This window comes from Oxyura jamaicensis, chromosome Z (assembly GCF_011077185.1).
Source record: "Oxyura jamaicensis isolate SHBP4307 breed ruddy duck chromosome Z, BPBGC_Ojam_1.0, whole genome shotgun sequence".
NCBI classification, from domain to species: domain Eukaryota; kingdom Metazoa; phylum Chordata; class Aves; order Anseriformes; family Anatidae; genus Oxyura; species Oxyura jamaicensis.
In genome coordinates this window covers 76,673,080-76,693,095 of record NC_048926.1, presented here as the reverse complement: position 1 = coordinate 76,693,095, position 20,016 = coordinate 76,673,080, and the positions used below count along the sequence as shown (strand labels likewise).

At 36.4% G+C, this 20,016-nt stretch overlaps 1 protein-coding gene across 2 annotated transcripts in view; it reads left to right on the top strand.

Annotated features, from left to right (window-relative positions):
• EDIL3 (EGF like repeats and discoidin domains 3) overlaps positions 1-20,016 on the top strand; it is a 267,133-nt gene that overhangs the window by 176,586 nt on the left and 70,531 nt on the right. For both annotated transcript variants that reach the window (XM_035310845.1, XM_035310844.1), the window contains one exon: positions 13,033-13,214. In XM_035310845.1, the coding sequence (XP_035166736.1) occupies positions 13,033-13,214 (182 nt within the window). The remainder of the gene's footprint in view (positions 1-13,032; positions 13,215-20,016) is intronic.

The window sequence follows — 20,016 nt, the reverse complement described above, 5'->3', positions numbered from 1 at the left end:
TGTAGGCACAGTTTATTTTTATTTTTATTTTTTGGTTTGGTTTGATTATTTTTTTTTTTTCCTAGATGTGATATCTTCTATTTGTGTATACTGGGGATCATCTGTCACCCTTTTTACCACTCATTAATTTTTTTATGCCATTCTGGAGCTGCTCACCATCAAAGTAGCATTTGATCAAGATACTTTAGTAGCTTCAAACTTGTCAGTTTCACCATTCACAATTTTCTCTAGGCCATTGATGAGTAAAACTGATGGAAGCACTGATCACTAGGGGATCCCACTGCTGACATTTCATCCTGAAAAGCTGCTTCCTATTCTTGAATTATGGAAGGGCCATATCCCCACGCACTGTCAAAAGCCTTTGATATGGAACTTTCTCAAATGCTTTCTGAAAATCCAAGAATATTATTTCCACTGTATCTCCTTTATCCCAGTGCACATTGCCACTGTTAAAGAACTCCATCAGGGGAGGCAAGATTGCTGTTTACAGAGGTCATGATGGCTCTTTTCCAGCAGATTGCCTTTAACCAGGTACCTAGTGATCTTATTCTCAATTATAGACTCAGAACTTACAAGATATGGAAGCAGACTCACACATCTTTAGTTCCCGCAGTGCACCCTAGGGATATTTTTTGTAGATGGGAATAAAGCACTGATTTATTGGTGTAGCTCTATAGTGAAAGTCTCTAAATTTAGTTTCTTCACCCAGACACAATTTCTAAAAACACTAAGTCATGAAATCACATTACCACTGGAAAAATCAAGTGATTATTAGGTGACTTCAAAAATGCTTTTGCTTCCACTTTTTAAATTCTCAAACCATCTAACAATTGCTTGACTATTTTTACACTGCTTCCTCAGCAGAAAGCATGTAGACCAAGTAAAGGCCAAGGCAGAATTTTACAACCTTACTATAAAACTATGGAGAGAGGATTTGGTAATGGAAGCATGTGATAGTCACTTAGCAGTAATGACAGTGTTGAGAAGTAGAACATAACATCTGATTTATTTATATTTGATTAGTTCTGATAGCCATTGCTTATACACAGGAACTGTATTGACCAGTACGATAACAGAATAATGTGCCGTGGTTGGCTGAGATGCTACATCAGTATAAAAAGCATTTAATCTCTTTGGACATATCAACAAATAGGAAGCAATTCTTCCCATTACTGTCTGAAAAGCTGTCTTCTGTTGAATGGAACATAAGTAATCACTTCATTTTCATGTCAGCTCTTAGAGATTTGAAGCTTAATACAACATCATCTGGAAAGTTTGCTTGTCTGGAAGTGTCTGTGCATTCATTAGATGCTACTGATGTAAATTGTTAAAGATGTTGCCTTTGACATACAGTACTTTATGTGAAGACATGAAACAAGATTAATCATATTCTTCACCTCAGTGCCAACTACCAGACTGGCTAGTGACATTTGGAGTCATGCTTCAGAATAATAACAAAAATGTTCATAGGTCAAGAAAATCCATTTTGTTTAGTTTTAAATCTGAGAAGCAAACTTAGGGCAATAAATGCTTTCTGTTAACCAGATTTCAGAGCTGAATGGCTCCATAAACTTACCAGAGCCGGTCAAAAATATGCTATTCCATTGCATAGTTAGGAGTCACCTATAAGTAATAAACCTGTTTTATGATTTTTTTAAATCTGGTAATAGGTAAAAGCAATCTGAAATAACTGTCATTGTGAGTACTTCAAGTCTACTGAAGTGCAAAATAAATGGGGTCTTGTAAATTCTCTTTTATGGTTTCACCTTGTGTTGTGATGTACTAGAAAGAGGGACACGTGGTCTGTTACTATGTCTAAGGAAAGTGCTGATTAAATTCTTTCAATGAGAATGAAAACATTGATTTAGTCTTGCCCATGGGATTAGTCGACAGAACAACAATTAACATGAATTGCTACAACCGAGTTGCTCAATATCACTCTAATCATAACATTGGATTGTGGAAAAAATGCTTGAGCTGCATGGAGTGAGCAAACAATTTGATTAGGTGAAGATTGATTGAAATAGCCAATAGCTAAAAAGTGTGACATTGAGCTTGTGATCTGCAGCTGTATCCCCACTGTGTTGCACTCATCAGCAACCTTCAAACTTCAATCCAGGTTGAACAGCTGAAACTCACAGCAGTGCTTCACTTGAGCTAGAGATTTTTAGCAAGATCAGATTTATAGCTAAGGTGGATGTGGTAGTATACCAGCCTTTTTGGGCAACAGTGATCTTTATATTTGTATTATAGATCTGCAAAGCTTTAATATTTAAGAAGTCAGTGCTCCATACACAGGTCTTGCACAATTTAGGATTAATTCCAAGTGAAAATCTACTTCTGTGGGGGAGGGACTGCAGAGGGCTTAGGCTGTGCTAGTGTTTTAAAAGTGATGCTTTAGGAAATGATATAAGAAGCTACAGCAACTAGTGAGGGGAAAAAAAAAAAAAAAGCTGTCATGAAGATGAGAGATTAGATGTCAGTAAGAATGTGCTTGACATAAAAAAGGAGGCCAGTACATTCAAAAAATATGTATGTTGGAATATATCTAGTGTGTCTATGTTATCTCTAGCTGCACTGGTACATGGTGCTCATGGCTACCGAAGCCAAGCCATGAGTTAGTTAATCAGATAAGTGACTGCCCTTCACATTACCTTCATACAATATGTTTCCTTTGTGCAAGTGCAAAGGAAGTAAACTCAGTGTAAAAGCCAGAGTGCTTCCAGTAATTTCAGCTCTTCTTCAGTCCATAGAAGTGTACGTTTAGAGATAGATTCTGCCTGTATATGCAAAAGACAGGTTCCTCTGGAAAATCAAAAAAATCTCCTTCACTGCTTCTACCTTCAGCTGGAAATGTGAGATGTAAGTCCTACAACTGGAAATCCTGTTTTCTTAAATATGCTGATTATCCATGTGGCTCACTGCAAAAATTTAATTTGGTAAAGGCAGACTTTTTAGTAGGCCAGGTATCGTTTTAACAGACTGTGATAGACTGAAACTGAAATATATTCATATTTAATTTTACCAAGAAAAATATGGGCAGCAGACACATTTGCATAAACAGAGTTCTGCTTATGAATAGCTCCCAAGTCGAAACAGTGCTAAATCAATGAGAAAATTATTTATTATTTCATGTAGCACTGTATATCATGGAATAAAGTGAGGTAGTCGGGGGAAAATCCCCCCCTACTGCAAATCAATAAGACTCCAAAGTCAACGGAACCACCTCAGATTATTCCTGCTCATAAAGGGACCCTCTGAGATGGTGTGGCTTTGCAGGACTTACCAGCCCAAGAACATGGATCTGAAAAGACGCTGGAGTAGCTACCCTTCAGGATCACACTGTCAGATAAAGGTTGAGGTTGTCGGGGATCCCCGGGATCATCTGAACCAAACATTATTATTTTTTTTTTTTGAGTATCTCCATAGATGGAGCTACAATATAAGCAACCTGTTCCAGTGTTTGACAATCCTCACAGTTAAAAACAACAAACAAACAAACATGTTATATTGCATTCAGAGGGTGTTTCCTGCCTTTTAAGTTGTTCCCATTGCCTCTTTCACTGGGAACTGCAGAGAAGAGTCTGGCTGCTTTGCCTTTATTCACACCCATCAGCTATTTATACATGTGCATAAGACCCCCTGAGCCTTCTCACCAGAGAGTGGTGTAGGACCCAGTAGCAGTCCCACAGAAAGAGTCTAAGCAGCCAGTTCGAGGTAGATACCTAACTTTCAGATAGCTGAAGGTTGGTCATATGAGTCATAACCCTTATATTTCCTAAGTTTGATTAGCTAGTTCTTCATATAAATACTTTGGAATAATGTCCTGTTTATGGTGAAAAGAGATGTGATTAAGGAAAAAGCTTGGTATAGAAAAAATGCATATATATAGAAATGTTTCACTTTTGTTTAAAATACTTTATGGATTGAGAAATATCACATTACATTGTACTACACTATGGCAGTAAAGAAAAACAGCTTTTACTTGGTGTCTACAAAAATTTATTTTGAATCTTCAGAGTTAGTTTCACCCCAATAAAAGACCATGACCTTTAAATTAATTCTGTATTTTTTAACTTGGCTTCAGACCCTGATCCTAAAGGCTGCTTTACGTGAATATAAGGTTATACCTACATGAAATGGCTTCCAGAAACAAGATCTAAATGCTGTTATCTGAATTTCCAGTTATTAAAAAGTAGATGTTTTATAAAAGAAGATGGAAACAGTTTAGAGGCCATGAGAACTGCCATTTCTGGATAGACAGATTTAAATAACAGCCATTTGCATTCAGCTCGTGTTCTCTACTGTGGTTATTGCTCATATTTAGTGTTTTACTTTAACCGTATATTGCAGGATATTCCCATATTTTTACTTCTTTCTGTAGAACATGTATTCCATCATAATGTAGAATTCATATTAGTGCCACTAGTAGTTTTTAAACAATTTCAATAAATACATGCTGTAACTAGTAATGTTGTAATTTCTAGGAACAGAAAAGACAGAAAGAATGTCTCTAGGCAGAAAAATGAGATTTGCCACTTGAAAAGCACATACTCTTCTCTGTAGAGGCAAGGGAACATTCTGATTGTCAGGCTGCGTTGCAGGAATGCTAATTACATTGATGTTGTAGACCTGCTAGAAAAAAAATGCAAATTGACTTTCATTGTAACTATATCTTGTCTTTCCAGTCTTAATTCCAAGATAATGCATTTTTTTTTTCAAATTTGTTTTTCGGAACAGGCAGATTTTGAGATGAAGCGATCATTCAGTGCATATATATGTACACATCATGCACTGTGTTTAAATTAGCAGTAGTTGGTTAATTGCTAAAAAGAAAATAGTATCAGCATCTGGTTCCTATAACTATTTCAGAGAACCTGTTTAGAACTTCAAAACAGTCAGCTAGTCAGAATCCAGATATTTCACCACTACTGATAGGATTTAACAAAAGTTATAAAGAAAGTCAATGAGATTTCCTGTTCAATTAGCACCTGTGAAATTACCATTCCCACCAAGCCAGAATGACTGTAAGAGTGTGTGTCTGTGTCAGCAGGTTACTCCAGAAGATGGGCAGAATATGAGCTTTCCAAGTAGTGAACCTCATTTCGCAGCAGTGGTGTGAATATTCTTTAGCTTGATTTTTTATTTTTATTTTTTTTCCCAGGAGTTCTGAAAACTGATGGAAATTTTAATACTTCTAGTTTAAGATAAGATTATCCACCCTCTTTATAGAAATTACTAGTTGGTCTAGTACAAATGTGACTGAAAAAAAGTATCTCATTTGGAATGGATTTAGGAGGAGAAGGAGATACAACACACAATAATACATGTGCCATATGTATGTTTTTATGTATGTGGTACATACTCCATAGACAATCAAGCAAACAAGCAAACAAAAACCTACATGTTATTCAAGACAGATAATATAAACCCAGGGAAGTTTGAAAACAATTTTCTGTAACCACACTGAAATCAGGCTGAACTTCTGCAGAATACAATGTCTGATTAGCAATTTTACTAATATAGCTGGAAAACTACTGAGTTTTTTTGTATTCTTCAAATAAATATTTCAATCTGCGAAAGGGAGAAAAGTGCAAGGATTGCACAGGGTTCAGTAGCAAATGAAAGGGTTTATTTTGAAATGCAATTGGGTTGATAATTTTATTTTTTAAATGCCTTAGTTATACTTAGATTGGCTGTGCTGTGCCACAACCATTTACAGTGACTAGAAGCAAAGGAGATATTTTCACAATTGCACAAGTCTCCTCCACGTACAGCTGCCCAAGTCCATATCCACAAAAATCCTTGGGATTTGTAAATAGAATCTGGAATTGCATATCTTTTCAGTCTAAAACAGAAAAAGCAATTATTGTTGTACAGCATTAGGGGCTATGGTTTCTGTATCTGCCATTCATTATGTGTGAAAGTATGAACACATGTCTATTACTTTATAGTGCGACTTGAAAGTTTATATGAATTTATCTTCTAGAATAAGTATGTAGTTTAATTTTTGTGAAAAGTTTGTTTTTTTTTTTAATGCTACTTCATAATTTCTGTTTTATTCAGATTAATCTTAGTAGTGTTTAATTGGCTACATTATATAAAAATGGTTAATGTCACTACTTAGACATTGTAGAAATGTCATTTTTCACAGTGCCAACTTGAAATGTAAAAATCATTTTCCACATAAAGATTAATATATTTCTAAGCAAGAACTCAGCAGAGTTGTTTGAGAAACTAAATTCCCCATACTCCTTACTGCAACATAACTTATAAGTTTATTTTTTCACAAAAGTCATATTTCTGCTTGCAAACAAAATAGAATAAATGTAATGCACATCACTGAACTGTTGATTTGAATAATTAATGGTATAAGCTCAGAGGAAGAAATTTATTTTTGGTGTTTAGATGGCACGTGTCCTTTTTGAAATCACCATGGAGTGATTGTAATTTTCTGCTGTGGCTGTAAGTTGGTCATGTGCAATATTGTCAAGATTTACCTCATTGCTTTTCTGGTTTCTAAACTCCTCCCTGGATTTTGAGTAAGTCTCCAATAACTGGTAGGCAAGGAGAGCCATACTCTTTTTCTCCTTGAGTTCGACTGTATGTTTGGCATACATCATGGCTGTTTGGCACCCCTAGGTAGAACAAAGAACAGTGAAAGCAGACAGGGGACATACTGTCAGATAGAGTAAAGTCTGTTGCCTGAAGAGTACAGTGCTGTCCATGCTTATGGATTTAGGACAAGAAATAGTAAGAGCAGGGAAGATTCAAGTTGGGCAGCAGTGGAACACTGAATAGGATTGTGGAATGCATTCAGAAAACATTTGTTGGGAATTACATGGATTTAGTTTATGTGTTGTGGGATAGAGATTTTTCCAGGTCATTTGAAACCTTATTTTTTTATAACAGGGATCCGTAAACAGAGTGGTTTCATTGTGGAAGTTTGCTTTCCAGGCTAGTTCCATTAAAAGCATCTTGAATGTGCCTAGGGATACTATTAATGCCATTAATGTTTCTGAGTTCAGTACAAAACAACTCTTCATGGGGCAGTACTAAAAATACATATATTTTTCTGGCTACAGCTTTGCAGGTAAGAGATTTTAGATATACCCTTTAGATATACCCTTCCTGTTGAGTTTAAGAATAAACATGTTTGCTCAGAATAAAGTCCAACAGTCCTGCCTCAGATGGTGAGATGAAGTGAATGCTAAGTAAAAGAGCATGACAAAAATGGGTATGCACTAACTGGTAGTTCTCCCCTCACATTTTCCAAGCTTCTGGCTGCTTAGGGACTTGGTAAATCAGAAGTTATATTTTCCTTTAATTTTATTGCTGTTGGATAGCCTCGCTCTTTAACCAGGTCATATGTGGTAATTCCCCAGACATGGGTTTTGCATGGGGAATTTACAAAGGTATCCATTCTGTGCAAACAGCAGAATGAAAAAATCACCAAACTAGAGTAAAGCAAATTATTCCCTGAATAACAAGCCTCCATTTCAGACACAGCATTATATCAAAACAAACAAACAAACAAACAAAAAAAACATAACACACACACAAAAACTAATCTGCTTTCAGTGCCTGAGCCAGCATCTCCATGAGCTCCTGCACTATTCTGGAAGTGTCAGTTTTCCCAGAGCTGGCTCAGTGTAGAAAATCCCTCTGGATGTCTGTCAGAGCAATGTGAATCCCACCGTGGGGCTGCTAGCCGGCATGGGGAAATGTGTATTTTCAGAGAGACAAAGCCTCTGTGTGAAACTGTACAAGGTGAAGTTGGCCTCTGGAGACTGTCATGTTCCTGGACCCATGAGAGGGTCCGCTGACACCTCTTGTAGGAAGGGAAGCTGTGTCTCACAGCCACCACTCTACAAAAATACAAAAGTGTTTAAAAAAAAGAAAAATGATTTTATCATGGTCATAGTTGGGAAAAAAACAAGCCCTGTGAGAACGTAGCACATGGATGATGCTTCAGTGGCAGACCACCGAATGGTTGTCCATATCTATCTAACCAGCTCCTATAAAAATAAACTCATTAAACCTGAAGAGACAGAACAAACTGGGAAAGGAAGTATGGATGGCATGGGGAACAAGACAAAGAAACAGGAGGCTGAAGCCTAGATTGGATGGTGGGGATTTGATGTGTGTATCGGCATTAATTACTGCAATATCAGAGGTCATCTGTAATCCCATTGTCGGGGTTTGTGTTCGGCACAATTACCGTACTGTGCTAAGTACAGCCAGAGTAATCTCATTCCAGAAAATGAGGTGCTTGGAGATAGACAGGATTGCAGATGTCTAAAGCAGATTTGTTTTCTGCATGCCTTCAATTTTGCATCTGTTTGTTTTGATGACGTTAACTAGAGAGAAACCAACAGAGAAAATGAAAGCTATATATTCATGCTGCAAAATCAGACATGCTTCATTGTCAATGACAAGAAATCTTTTTCTTCTGTTTACAGAGGCATAATCTTCACATTTTCAAGTAATTTTTAAACCATTTGGAGGTTTTTCTTAATTTGTGGACTGACATAAATGTAGTCATCCAAATTAAATATACTCAAGTAACATGTTTACCCAGTGCTTTCTGCTTCTTATCCCCTATAAGTACTAATTTTTTATCTTGAATTGGTTTCTCCTTTCCTGTTAAGACCAGGAATCAGTGACATATCTCCCTATTCTTCTTTATGTGTTCAGAGATGCCAGTAAGCTAAGGGCCATATTTCCTTTTGCATTTAGTATTTTCATTCAGCTAGAGGGATTTTTTTTTTTTTTTTTTAATTTTTTATTTTGTAAGAGACTAGGGTGTAAACACAGAACTCATCTTTTATCTGGGGGCCTCTTTGAACCACATACCCCAGGTCTACGAGTGAAATCTGGAAGCAATTGTTATTTGCTTTGTGGTGCAAAATAGAATGTTGCATTTCAAATCTAGTTATGCTTGAGATTATAAAAGGAATCTTCAAGGGAGTTTTAGAACCATTCCATCTTCAGATGAGTTGGTGGGAAGTTCTCCAAAGAACTGAAAAGATATAAATGAATCCCTAACTTCTTCTGTGGAGTTGTTGACTTTTGCCATCTTTCAATGGATCCATTCTAAAACCTACTTTATGGTACATGTTCTAAAACCTACTTTATGGTACAGCTTTGCACTGTGTCTTCTTCATGGCCAATGGGGCATTGTGGACGTAGGTTTGTGTTTTTTAATGAGGTTTAGAGAAGCATCAATAGGGCTTTATTTAGTGAATAACAATTGTCACTATAGGATTAAAAGCAAAATTGCTTTAGTTAGTATATTGCTATGCAATGACATTAAAAGTAACAGCTCCAGATGACAAAATCAGCCTTGTGAATCTGTATCAGCAACCTGTCACACGGCTTTTTAATTACTACTACCTGATTTTTTATTTTTTTTTTATCAAGTTGATTGTCATACCCCAGCGTGTTAGCATTAAGTAATAAAATTGGTGACTGACGTTGATCGGACTAAATTGCACAATCACTGTAGTGGTATTATCACTCCCTTGGAGACTGCAGCTTGCCAAGCTGTCATGATTTTTTGTTAAATGAACTGTTGATTTAATAGTAGCAGAGATATAACAACAAAACAATGTGGCTTGTACCTGTTCTGCAAACATGCATATCTTAGTTTTGTTTAAAAGACAATCTCCAAAGGCTGTGTCTGCTTGTTTCCTCCACTGTTAGCAGTCTATAGCATATCACAGGCATGAAGCACTAAAAGGAACAATTGATACCTTAAATTAAAGTAATGCTTGTGGCCCAAATGGAGTATCTTTGTACAGCAGCAAGTCTGTAAACAGTTAGTCACTGATAAAACATGCTTGATGGAACCAGAGGCAGGTGATTCAGATGGTAGTTTTCAGGCAAAGTAGGTTTCTTGGGAATTTGGAGAGTAATAGCCTCATTATACCTTTTGTAAGGAGAAAGTGTGACTCACAAATCTATTTGGAGTATTTGGAAGAAGTTAATGAGCATATGGGTAAAGAAAGTCCATTTTCTGTGCAGTATTTGAAAAAGAAAATGTTTCCTTTCAACTGATAAAAGTAAATTGAAAAGTTTTCCTTGTAGAATAATGTTTGATTAAAAAAACACAAGGATGGGTAAATGGGCAATGATAACTGTGGAAAGAGCTTACTTGTAGAGTCATAGCAAAACCTCCACTGAAGCTCAATATCTTTGGGAGGAGCAAGATAGCAAAATGAAAATTTAAGAAATGTAATTAGCATTTCTAAAATGTACTGAAGAGTTTTACTAAGATCTTGAAGTACCAATTGACCTGGCTATGAAACAGAAGATTAAATTCAATGTCATCAAGCTCAAGATAAGACTTCTCAAGAAAACAAGCCATTACTATGCATGTGGAGATATCTAACATCTCAGGAGGAGATAGCCTCAGGGTCCATCTGCTAGGGCTGTGCCTAGAAAGTGGCTTAATTTCTCGGCACTGCTATATTCATGGCAGTAGGATGGTATTGCAAGTCATGGACCTGTATGCATGAGTCTTAACTGAAACTTCCCACCTTAACTGAAACTTCCCACAAACACACTTTCAGCTGAAGTCTTACACAGTTCTGCACTTAAAAAACTAGAGATCCTTGTCTCTTCTGACAATTTTGGGATATCTATGGGAGACTGAGGGTCTTGGTGGCAAGTAAATGTTCTATTTTTGAAAATTATATGCTAAGGCCAGATAATCTTACTCTCCAACCCAGTCAAAACTGACCCTGATATATGCTGGGGTCCTGTACTCATGCATATGATTTTCCTGTTAGATCACTGAATAATGCTAGCAGGACTGTCATAGGCCCTCATCCCCACGACAACACATAATAAAGCTGTATGCTCCACGTCCATGTTAAAACACCTGCCATGCTTCTCTGCTGCCTTTTTGAGATCTTCTTAGAGACCTCTCTTCTGTTTCCACCTCTCTTCTGTTTCCCCACATCTCTAGTTTTAACTATTTATCAGTCTATACTTGCTATTTGGAGTGATTAGTTTCATGGCAAGGTGGAATCTGTCCTGTATGTACCCATGAGTTTCATATTTATATATATATATACATATAGAGACATGTCTGCTTTCTTTTCCATTATGAAATGATGTCTTCATCATTTCCCAATAAATAATCATGTCCTAATAAATAAATTAGATGAAAAGATTTCAAAAACAGAGCTAAAATTCCAATATGTCTTTCAAGTTTTAAGTAACAGTTGATAACATAGTGAAAAATGATACTTTCCCAACAGACATGTTTTGTTTATTTTTTTTTACTACTTCATATATTGCACTTGCCTGTGCTGGTGACAAGGAATTTGTTTTCTTCTGGCTCTTGTATGCATCTGGCAGAGCAGCAGGAGAGCGAGCTGCATTTTGTTGTATTTTGTGCAGCATTAACAGAGTTATTAGTCAATTTTTGATTGCACTGCCTTTGTTGTTAGGAGGTATGTGATGCAAAAAATGTACAAGTACAGCTTTAGACTCTAGGCGAGTTTAGTGGGCTGTTAAACATGTGCTTGATATTATGGTACAGCATGGTGCAAGTTGGTCATTAATTTCAATGGGGCCAATGTTTCACTTGAGCTTATCCTGGAAGAAAAGCCGGTTTCTCATTTGAGAAGTAACACATTTGGAAGTCACCCGTGGGGTTTTTACTTTCTTCTTTCAGAACCCAAGCACCTGCTAGTCCATGGCCCTTCCTCTGTAAACAACTTAAAGCTGAAATTTAGTTTTATTCGTCTCCATTATCAGTGACGCACAATACCGGTGGATTGCATTGCCCAGCACTGTATCCCTGCCTCAGCTTCTTCTGAGAGGAGCAAATTGTGCCAATCTCTTCTCCTTCTCTGCGCCTTTAAATTAATGAAGAATTAAATCATTTGTGACTTTCTGCCCATATGGTGTAAGGATTTCATAGTAGTACCATTTCAGAGTTCATTCTCGGGCAGTGCTTAAGGTGAATGCACTGACAGGCTTCTGAGAAAGACTAAAGTGTAAGTAAACATCTCTGTTCTGTTGAGTTTAACATTGCCAAGATGCAGTTGACCCATGCAGCAGATCTTTTGAACAACCGAGCAGATGAACTGCTATAGTTCATACTCCTGCAGTGTGCTTCTTTTTATACTGTGCATCAGAATTGAAAAAAAAAAAAAAAGAAAAGAAAAAAAAACTTATTTAGTTATTTACTTGAACGTGGTTGGTGGTATTTAATAATAGGCAGGGTGAAAAATAATTCGTTAAAAAAAAACCTTTTTTTTTTTTTTTTTTTTTTTTCTGTTTGGATTGCTCACAATGACTGAATGCTATTGTTGCTGTACCGAAGCTGGGTGGCTTCAGAAAACTATCTATGAAAAATGTCATGGCTTTAAAAAAGCCATCAACAAGTCTTTTAGTACTGGTGCTCTGGCTGAATACCACTTATAAAATTAGGAACATTTGAACATTACAGTTAAATACATACTTTGTGGTTTGCTCATTAGGTGCATAAGACCTTTAACTTTTTTCAGAGTAACTGCATAATATCATATTTATAGATTCATGTTTCTAAAGATGACTACAATAACAAGTTGAAGAGTATTGGCTAAATGCTGACCTTTATAGCACAAGTAGCAATGTGAATCTTTACAGAAAATAGAGAATTTTAAGTTTGCTTTTATCAGCTATTTCATTATTTGAATCTAAGAATCATTTTCTTGATGTTCGTATCTGTAAAGCACAGACAGCTCTTCAGAGAGAACAAACTAAAAGAAATGGAAATCTTTACCTATTTCATTAAGTTTATAATGAGAATAGTTACTTACAAACTATACAAACTATATTTTTGTACTGTTTTTCAGTAACTATTCTCATTATAAACTTAAAAAAAGATGCTATTTAAGTGCTTTAAATCTCTTCTAATAAGGTTATTTAACATGATATTCTGGATCTATTTGTATGCTGTTTCTAATTACAGCCATTTGGGACTCGGAGAAATAAATAATTTCAGTTGCATACATTTCTTGTTTCCATTCATAGGATGCTCTGGCCCACTAGGAATAGAAGGAGGAATTGTGTCAAATCAACAAATTACTGCATCATCCACTCACCGAGCTCTCTTTGGACTCCAGAAATGGTATCCATACTATGCACGACTTAATAAGAAGGGTCTTGTGAACGCTTGGACTGCTGCAGAAAATGACAGATGGCCATGGATTCAGGTAACAGATGGAGCTGAGGAGAAAAAATCTCCTTGATTCAATTGCCAGAGTCACTTAAGAAACTGATGAAGACAAGTGGTAAACTAACAGCTAGATTCTTATTCACTGTCAGAAACGTAGCCTAGACTAAAAGGGACTATTTAGTTGCAAAATAGTAATAATCTCAACTTCGCAAATGCACAGATCATTTTTTTTTTTTTAAAAAAATGTATGCATATGTTCCATTGTGACTCTAAGCCACACAAGCAAATTTATAAAGACTCTTTCCAAGGAAGCAGCTTTCCACATATGCTACATTTGCTCATTAGGTCGTTAGTAGCATTTAGCAGTGATATCTCTTGGTGGAGGTACTTTGACACACTCCTTGGGCATAATTCTAGACTGCTTTAATGTGGTTTTGGCTGTACCAGAGCCTGCGGGAATTGTTTGTCCTCTCTGCTGAGCTGCTCGGTGCACATAGGTTAAGCGTTGTGTGCATCATACTGGAAGTAACGGGAACTGTTGTAATTAAGGTTGAAATAGTTGCTCAACCATATCTGCAGGGCTGAAGATACACATTTTTCCATTCCTGCTTGAGGATGTTATGGCTAGAATAGTTCAAATGGCAGTGCCTCCTTTGTAGGCCGGATTTCTCTGCCAGCAGCAAATGACTTTCGTATAAGTCATGAAGCAGTAGAATGTAAAATCTTGTGGCTGTATTTTAATGAAGGTAATGATTGCCTAGTGATTGCTGTAGGTCTTTAGTTTTGTGATATTTTTATTATATATGAATTTGGCTAAGCTTTAGCGTCTTCAACTGTTAATAAAAGTGATGCCAGATAACTCGTGGAAAAAAACATTTGTACTAATCACTACAGTCAACATGTGAATAGGGAGCCTCCCTTCCAGCGAACCCACCACGGGAAGAGGAGAAGACAGTACCTGAATATCTTATCCACCAACACTGAGATGAGCTGTCCATATGTCCCCTCGATGTGTCAGATATACTTTTATTGAACCTATCTACCTTTGTGTTCATTGCATAATTTTTATTCAAGTTTTCATGCTGACTACCATTCACAATTTTCCTGAGGGGTTCCCATATGTTTCAGGAAAAAGTGTACACCATTGCCTGTTCATTTTTCTTGTTTGGAGAACAGGTACAAAGCACTGTTTAATGAAGTTCTCTGGAGCTGGTGTAGTGAGAATGCTAGGTTTTGTCAGTTCTGAAAAATGAAGCCTGTGTTACTGTTTGTTATTCACTGCAGAGTGAAAACACAAAGGTCCTTCAATGTATCTTAAGTCAGTTTTCTTCTGACTAGAGGGGGTTGGGAAGTTTGTGAAATTTAGATCTTGAAAAAGACCTGGAAAGAATAACACAAAAGGACTTGAGAATTATGTTTGCAGGAGTGGAAAGCTAATGTAGCTAACCGATAATGAAAAATGTCCATGTTACATTAGCTTCTGGGGCTGCTTCAGGGTGTAGGCTTTATTAAAAAGTCTGGAGAAAAGAGTCAGAATCATTTAGCACTGGCCCCCTAGACATGGCAGTAGTCGAAGGTGACCTGGATGCAGACTGCCTGCAGCCAGTTGGTTCCATGTTGGCATTTGGCAAAGCCAGCACCCGTCATCAAGGCAGCTCTCAGAGCTGGGCAGGTTTCTACCCAGACCGTAATTATGTGTGCCTTGGACTTTGCTCCGAGGGAAGTCTTCTCTTTGCGCTTACCTGGAAGGAAGGTTGGACGAAAGGAGAAAATATTTCTACAAATTTCAGCCCAGGGCATGAGGTTTGAAAAATCTGTTCCTTTTTTGGAGTTAATAACCCAATCAAGGTAGTACCAATCCCCTGCAGGTTATTCTGTAATTTTGACAGCCCTAGTATGTAAGGACTTTCTAAAAAGCTAATTAAGTGATATGATTAATGTGTAGTAAGCTCCTAGCATTCCTTTCTTTTTCTTCTTATTTTTCCTCAGAAATAAACTTTGGTCTGTAACTTTCACAGAACTTTCCAAGTGTTTTTTTTTTGGAGTTCAGAGTTTGCAATATTAAAACAAGTTTAAATCTTAAGAGATTTTTTTTTTTCCTTTTCTGATGATTTTTCTCCTTAAAACACCTGGAGATAGAAATCTAAATTTGATAGGGAGATGATACTTGTAGATAAAAGTGATTTTTAGTGTTCTGGAGAAACCCTGTTTTGATTTGGCAAGGATAAAGTACTTCACAAACTCACATCTTATGCACTGCTTAGTAGTCCTTTACACTGGTGCCCTGTATGGTTCTTCAAGCCTGCAATATGACCCCTGGATTATGCTGAGAGAAGAGGAGCACAGAAGTCCCACATCCTATATTTGCACAGCTTCCATAATGGCCAGGGAAGTGCTCCTTCAGAAATTGTGGAAACTTATAAAAAGTCAGGCTACTCAGATGTGCTACATTTCTGTATAACTTCCTTCTGCTCTTGTGGGAGAAGTGCTCCTAAGCTTACTCTTACTTTTACTTTCTTGACTGTCTCACAAACTTCAACCTGGATCATAATTTAGAGGTTCTGTGTATGGGACCTTCACATTGGTCTGGGAGATGGAGCAGCTGGTCCAGAATATGGCACTTTGAAAAACAATGTGAAAATGTGACAGAAATTAAATGGAAACTTTGAAACCAGAAACTACATTTTTAGGAAATGTAAATTAACATTTAATGCAGTGAACTTGAAGCTGTAGCCTGTTACTCTATTACAGTTTCTAATGCTAGATAAATCCTAGAGGAAGCTGTTTGATAATGGGCAAAGTCCCACAAAATATAATTATGTAAAGTCCCATACCTATTTTTGCCTTGTTCCATCATTATCAATTTTCTTTGTCATTTCATTTATTTATTTATATATAGCTTGACAAATGAAAGTTTTGAGTGCTTTGGTTATAACTCATTTGTAATGAGTGCAGGTTTTTTTTCTCTAATCTTTCAGGTGTCTGACACACATGAACTAATTAATTAGTATGCAATTTCATTTTCCTGCATTCTCTAAATGACCTGAAAATTGAAATTGCCATTTTAAATTTAAACTCTCCACATGTAATTAGTAATGGCACTACAATGCTTGTAATTGGCTTGTGATTTAAAGGGTCAGTGACCATGTTTTTGAAAGCAAATTAAAGTCAGAATAAGTCATATCTCCCTTTTAAAGTTCTGCTGACCTCTGTTTCTCTGCATAGGTTGACAGTCTGATAAAACAACACCCATGTGTATTGTTCACTGCTTTACAAGTAACACAAACTTTTAATGTTTTCAAATACAATGAGAAAAAATAAATCTTATTGTTCTTCTGTTTCCACAATTCTGTGTTTCCTGAATTGTTCCATCTGTCAAAATGGTCACTGCTTCTTGTTCTGTTAATATTCTTCTTTTTTTTTTTTTTTTTTCTTTTCAGAACTCTCTTGTTAAAAGAGAGCTGATTTCTCTTTACCCTTTTGTCCTTTTGCATTCATGGCTTTAAAAATATGCTCCTTCTTTTAATTCTGATTCCTTTTTATCTCTACTCCTTCCTTCCACATAGTTCATATCTATGTTCTTTCCTTCAACATAGTTCGTATTATATTTTCTCAAGGCAATATAGAGATGGCCGTGGCAGGGTTGTTGTTTGTATTCTCTCTCTGCCATATTTGAAGTCATTTTAGATGCTTCAGTGGAATGGATCCAATCCTAAATTATGATTCTGACTCTCACATTCTTACCTTCAGCCATTACTCTTCCCCTTCTTGTCACATTTTCTCAGTTTATACCATTTTCCTTCCCACTCACGACTGTTTCTCTGTACCATGGTCTGCTCTCCTGTGATGTAATGGTAATATTTTAATAAGAACTGCTAATCTCTAACAAAAATGTGTAAGAGGACCTTCTAAATCTGTCTCCTTTTTAGTGATTTCTAACCTACAGATCCATGCCTAAACATTAGATTTGTTCTTCTCCTAGTTTCACTAATCAAAGCTTGTATTTAGTAACTCATCCAAACCTCGTATTTCTTAACTCATTTTTCTTCTGTTCATGGCTAATTTACCTTTTCCTCCCACACAACATTATCCTTTTTTGTATCACTGCAGTTATTATTCCTGTAATACACAAAGACTTCAGCCATGGTGGATATAAAGAAAATGCATGAGCTGGAATGTCATGAAGAACACCGTAAGACAAGATAAAATAGTTCAGTATAAACAGCAATGTAAGGAATGGTGTACAGTACCGAAATAGATAAGTCATGCAGATAAGATGTGGGAGTAAGTTTGGTAGAAGGATGCATGTGGAAGAACCATGCTCAGGGATGAGAGAGCAATGTGGGTGAATATTGCTGTGAATGTGGGTGAATATTGCTTTGAATATTGCTTTAAGAGCCCTGCTTCTTCAGACGTCTGGGGGGTATGACCTTTCTGTTCTGTAAGTAACATCAGTGCTTTGGTATTACGCATTAATATATGGCTGATCCACAGAACAACTTTTCTAAAGGTTGATTGGCCCAAGAACAGTAGTACTTAAGCCAACTATGGTCAGGGAGCCTGGAGCAGCAGAGCCACAGGCTGGGCTGACTTAAATGCTGAACATACCAGGGAGCCCCAGGAGTGTCAGCCTGAGAAATATGTCAGTTTTAGAATGAGATAAGGAGATGGGTGAAGGCATGCAAGAGATACAGGGTGAAACATACCATATTTCATTCCAGACAGCAAAAATTTGAGTCTGCAGTGACGTTTTGACTAACTTCACTGCACAGGGAAAGACAAAGTAAATTTGTTCCTGGTCCTGGTTGTGGCTGCTTGATTAGGGAAGTGGAAAAGATCAGTGCCTGCTGGTGGCCCCATAATTGCTGCTGCTGATGCACAACTGGGCTGTCACATCTGAGAACAAGAGATCCTGTAATTTTGGCTAGTCTCATGATTGAGAAGAGGATCCCTGTGAGGAGTAAGCCTGGTAATTGCAGAAATTTTAATGGTATTTGAGAGACTACCACCTCTTTTTAAAGTGCTTTGGGGAATTTTGGATATAGAAATTGCTTTTACAAGGTCGATATTAATCCGAAGGTACAGAGAGCAGATAAGGCACACATTACATCCAGAGAATACTAAGAAAATGAACTAATTACTGTACCCAGTACAATCACACCACAGCGTGGAAACTGGTTGAACATGTAAACTGTTGCTGGAGATTGTTGTATATAAACGTAATTTAATTAAATAGAAATATATATAAAACTGTATATATATTTAGTTATCCATTATTAAAATAGCACGAACCACTTCTCCAGAGACATCTGCATGGTTACTAATTTGCTTTTAAATAAAATATTCAAATATTTTATTTTATTACTGTGAGGAGGAGGATTTGTTTACCAAACAGCTGGACCGCTCAGCTTGGTTGTAGAGTCAAAAAACGGGGGAAAAAAAAGTTGGTTCAGGTTGAATGGGTTTGTTTTGTTTCGCTTTCCTAGCTTTTACAAGATACAAAAATATACAAAATAGTTAGTTTGGGATTAGATTGAAATACTTTCTCATGTTAGAATAGGTCATCCATTTCTAGCTCTATATTATACTTTTTTTTTTTCTTGGGTCATTTTTTAAATGTCAAATATTATTTTGAAATAGAAACGCTAGAAGTCTTATATAAAATAAATTAAAACAAAATGTTACAGCAATTTTCTAATTTGTTCCCTAATAGCTTGTCTGAAACTACATGCTAAAGTTTAGATGAAACTCTAGATGAGATATTACAGTTTTATATAGATGAGATATTACAGTTTGATGGAGAAGATGCCCAACTTTTAATTAGTAATCTGAATATATTAGTCTAAATATATTAGTCTATTAGTCTGAATATATTGGTCTAAAACAAAATAGTTGGTTTTATTTACTTTTCCCTTAACAGTAGATCCCTTTTAAATATTACTTTTTTTTTTTTTTTTTTCTTTTTAATATCTTCTGCCTTTTGCAGTTTTCTTTTTCCATTTTTTCTTCATTATATTTCTTGAAAATGTGTGTAGATAGTCTTCCTACTGAGACTCTTAAAAAAAAAGGTGACCTGTAGAAGGAGATCTACACCAGCAGATTCTGGGTAAAACTTTCCCAGGCCACTGTGAAATTTAGAATTGCAAGGTCAGCTAAGTCTAGTCAGTCACAGAAATGTAGTTCTTGTATAGCATGTTCCTGAAGCAGAAATCAGAGGGATAAATTAGGGACCAATGCAGTGGGCGTCCCATGAAATGCATGGAAATGTTCGTACCCCTGCAGGGTGCGCACAGAGCCAGCAAGCTGTATGGGAGATGGCAGAGTTCACCCAGAAAAAACAGTACACTACAGCATTGCCCATACACAGCATTCACTAAAAATGTCTCCAAGGACTGAATCATACTCTGACATGTTACTGGATTTGATGTTTAAAATTGGCAGGGTAAGACAAAGATTGTGCATGATAGTGATTAGTATACTTGTTTGAGAGGATCCAAAGTCCAGTTTCTACACCAGAAGCACTTTATTTAGTGATTACTGATGCTTTTATAAAGTTTTTTCTTTTTATTTTTTTAATTTGTTATAAATATATTGGAATATTGTTTCTGTTCAGTAAATTTTATTTATTTACTTATTGTGGCTTTATTATTATTATTATTATTTTTAATCAGTGTCTCTCACACCACTTGCAGCTTCAATCCCACCTCTGGTTCTCAGACTCCCTGTTTTTTTGGTCTTATTGCCCCTTATACTGGCATTATTCATTGTGTGTATCTGAATCTCACAAACCTACTCATAACTATTCTGACACATGAAAAAAATACTTATAATTTTTCCAT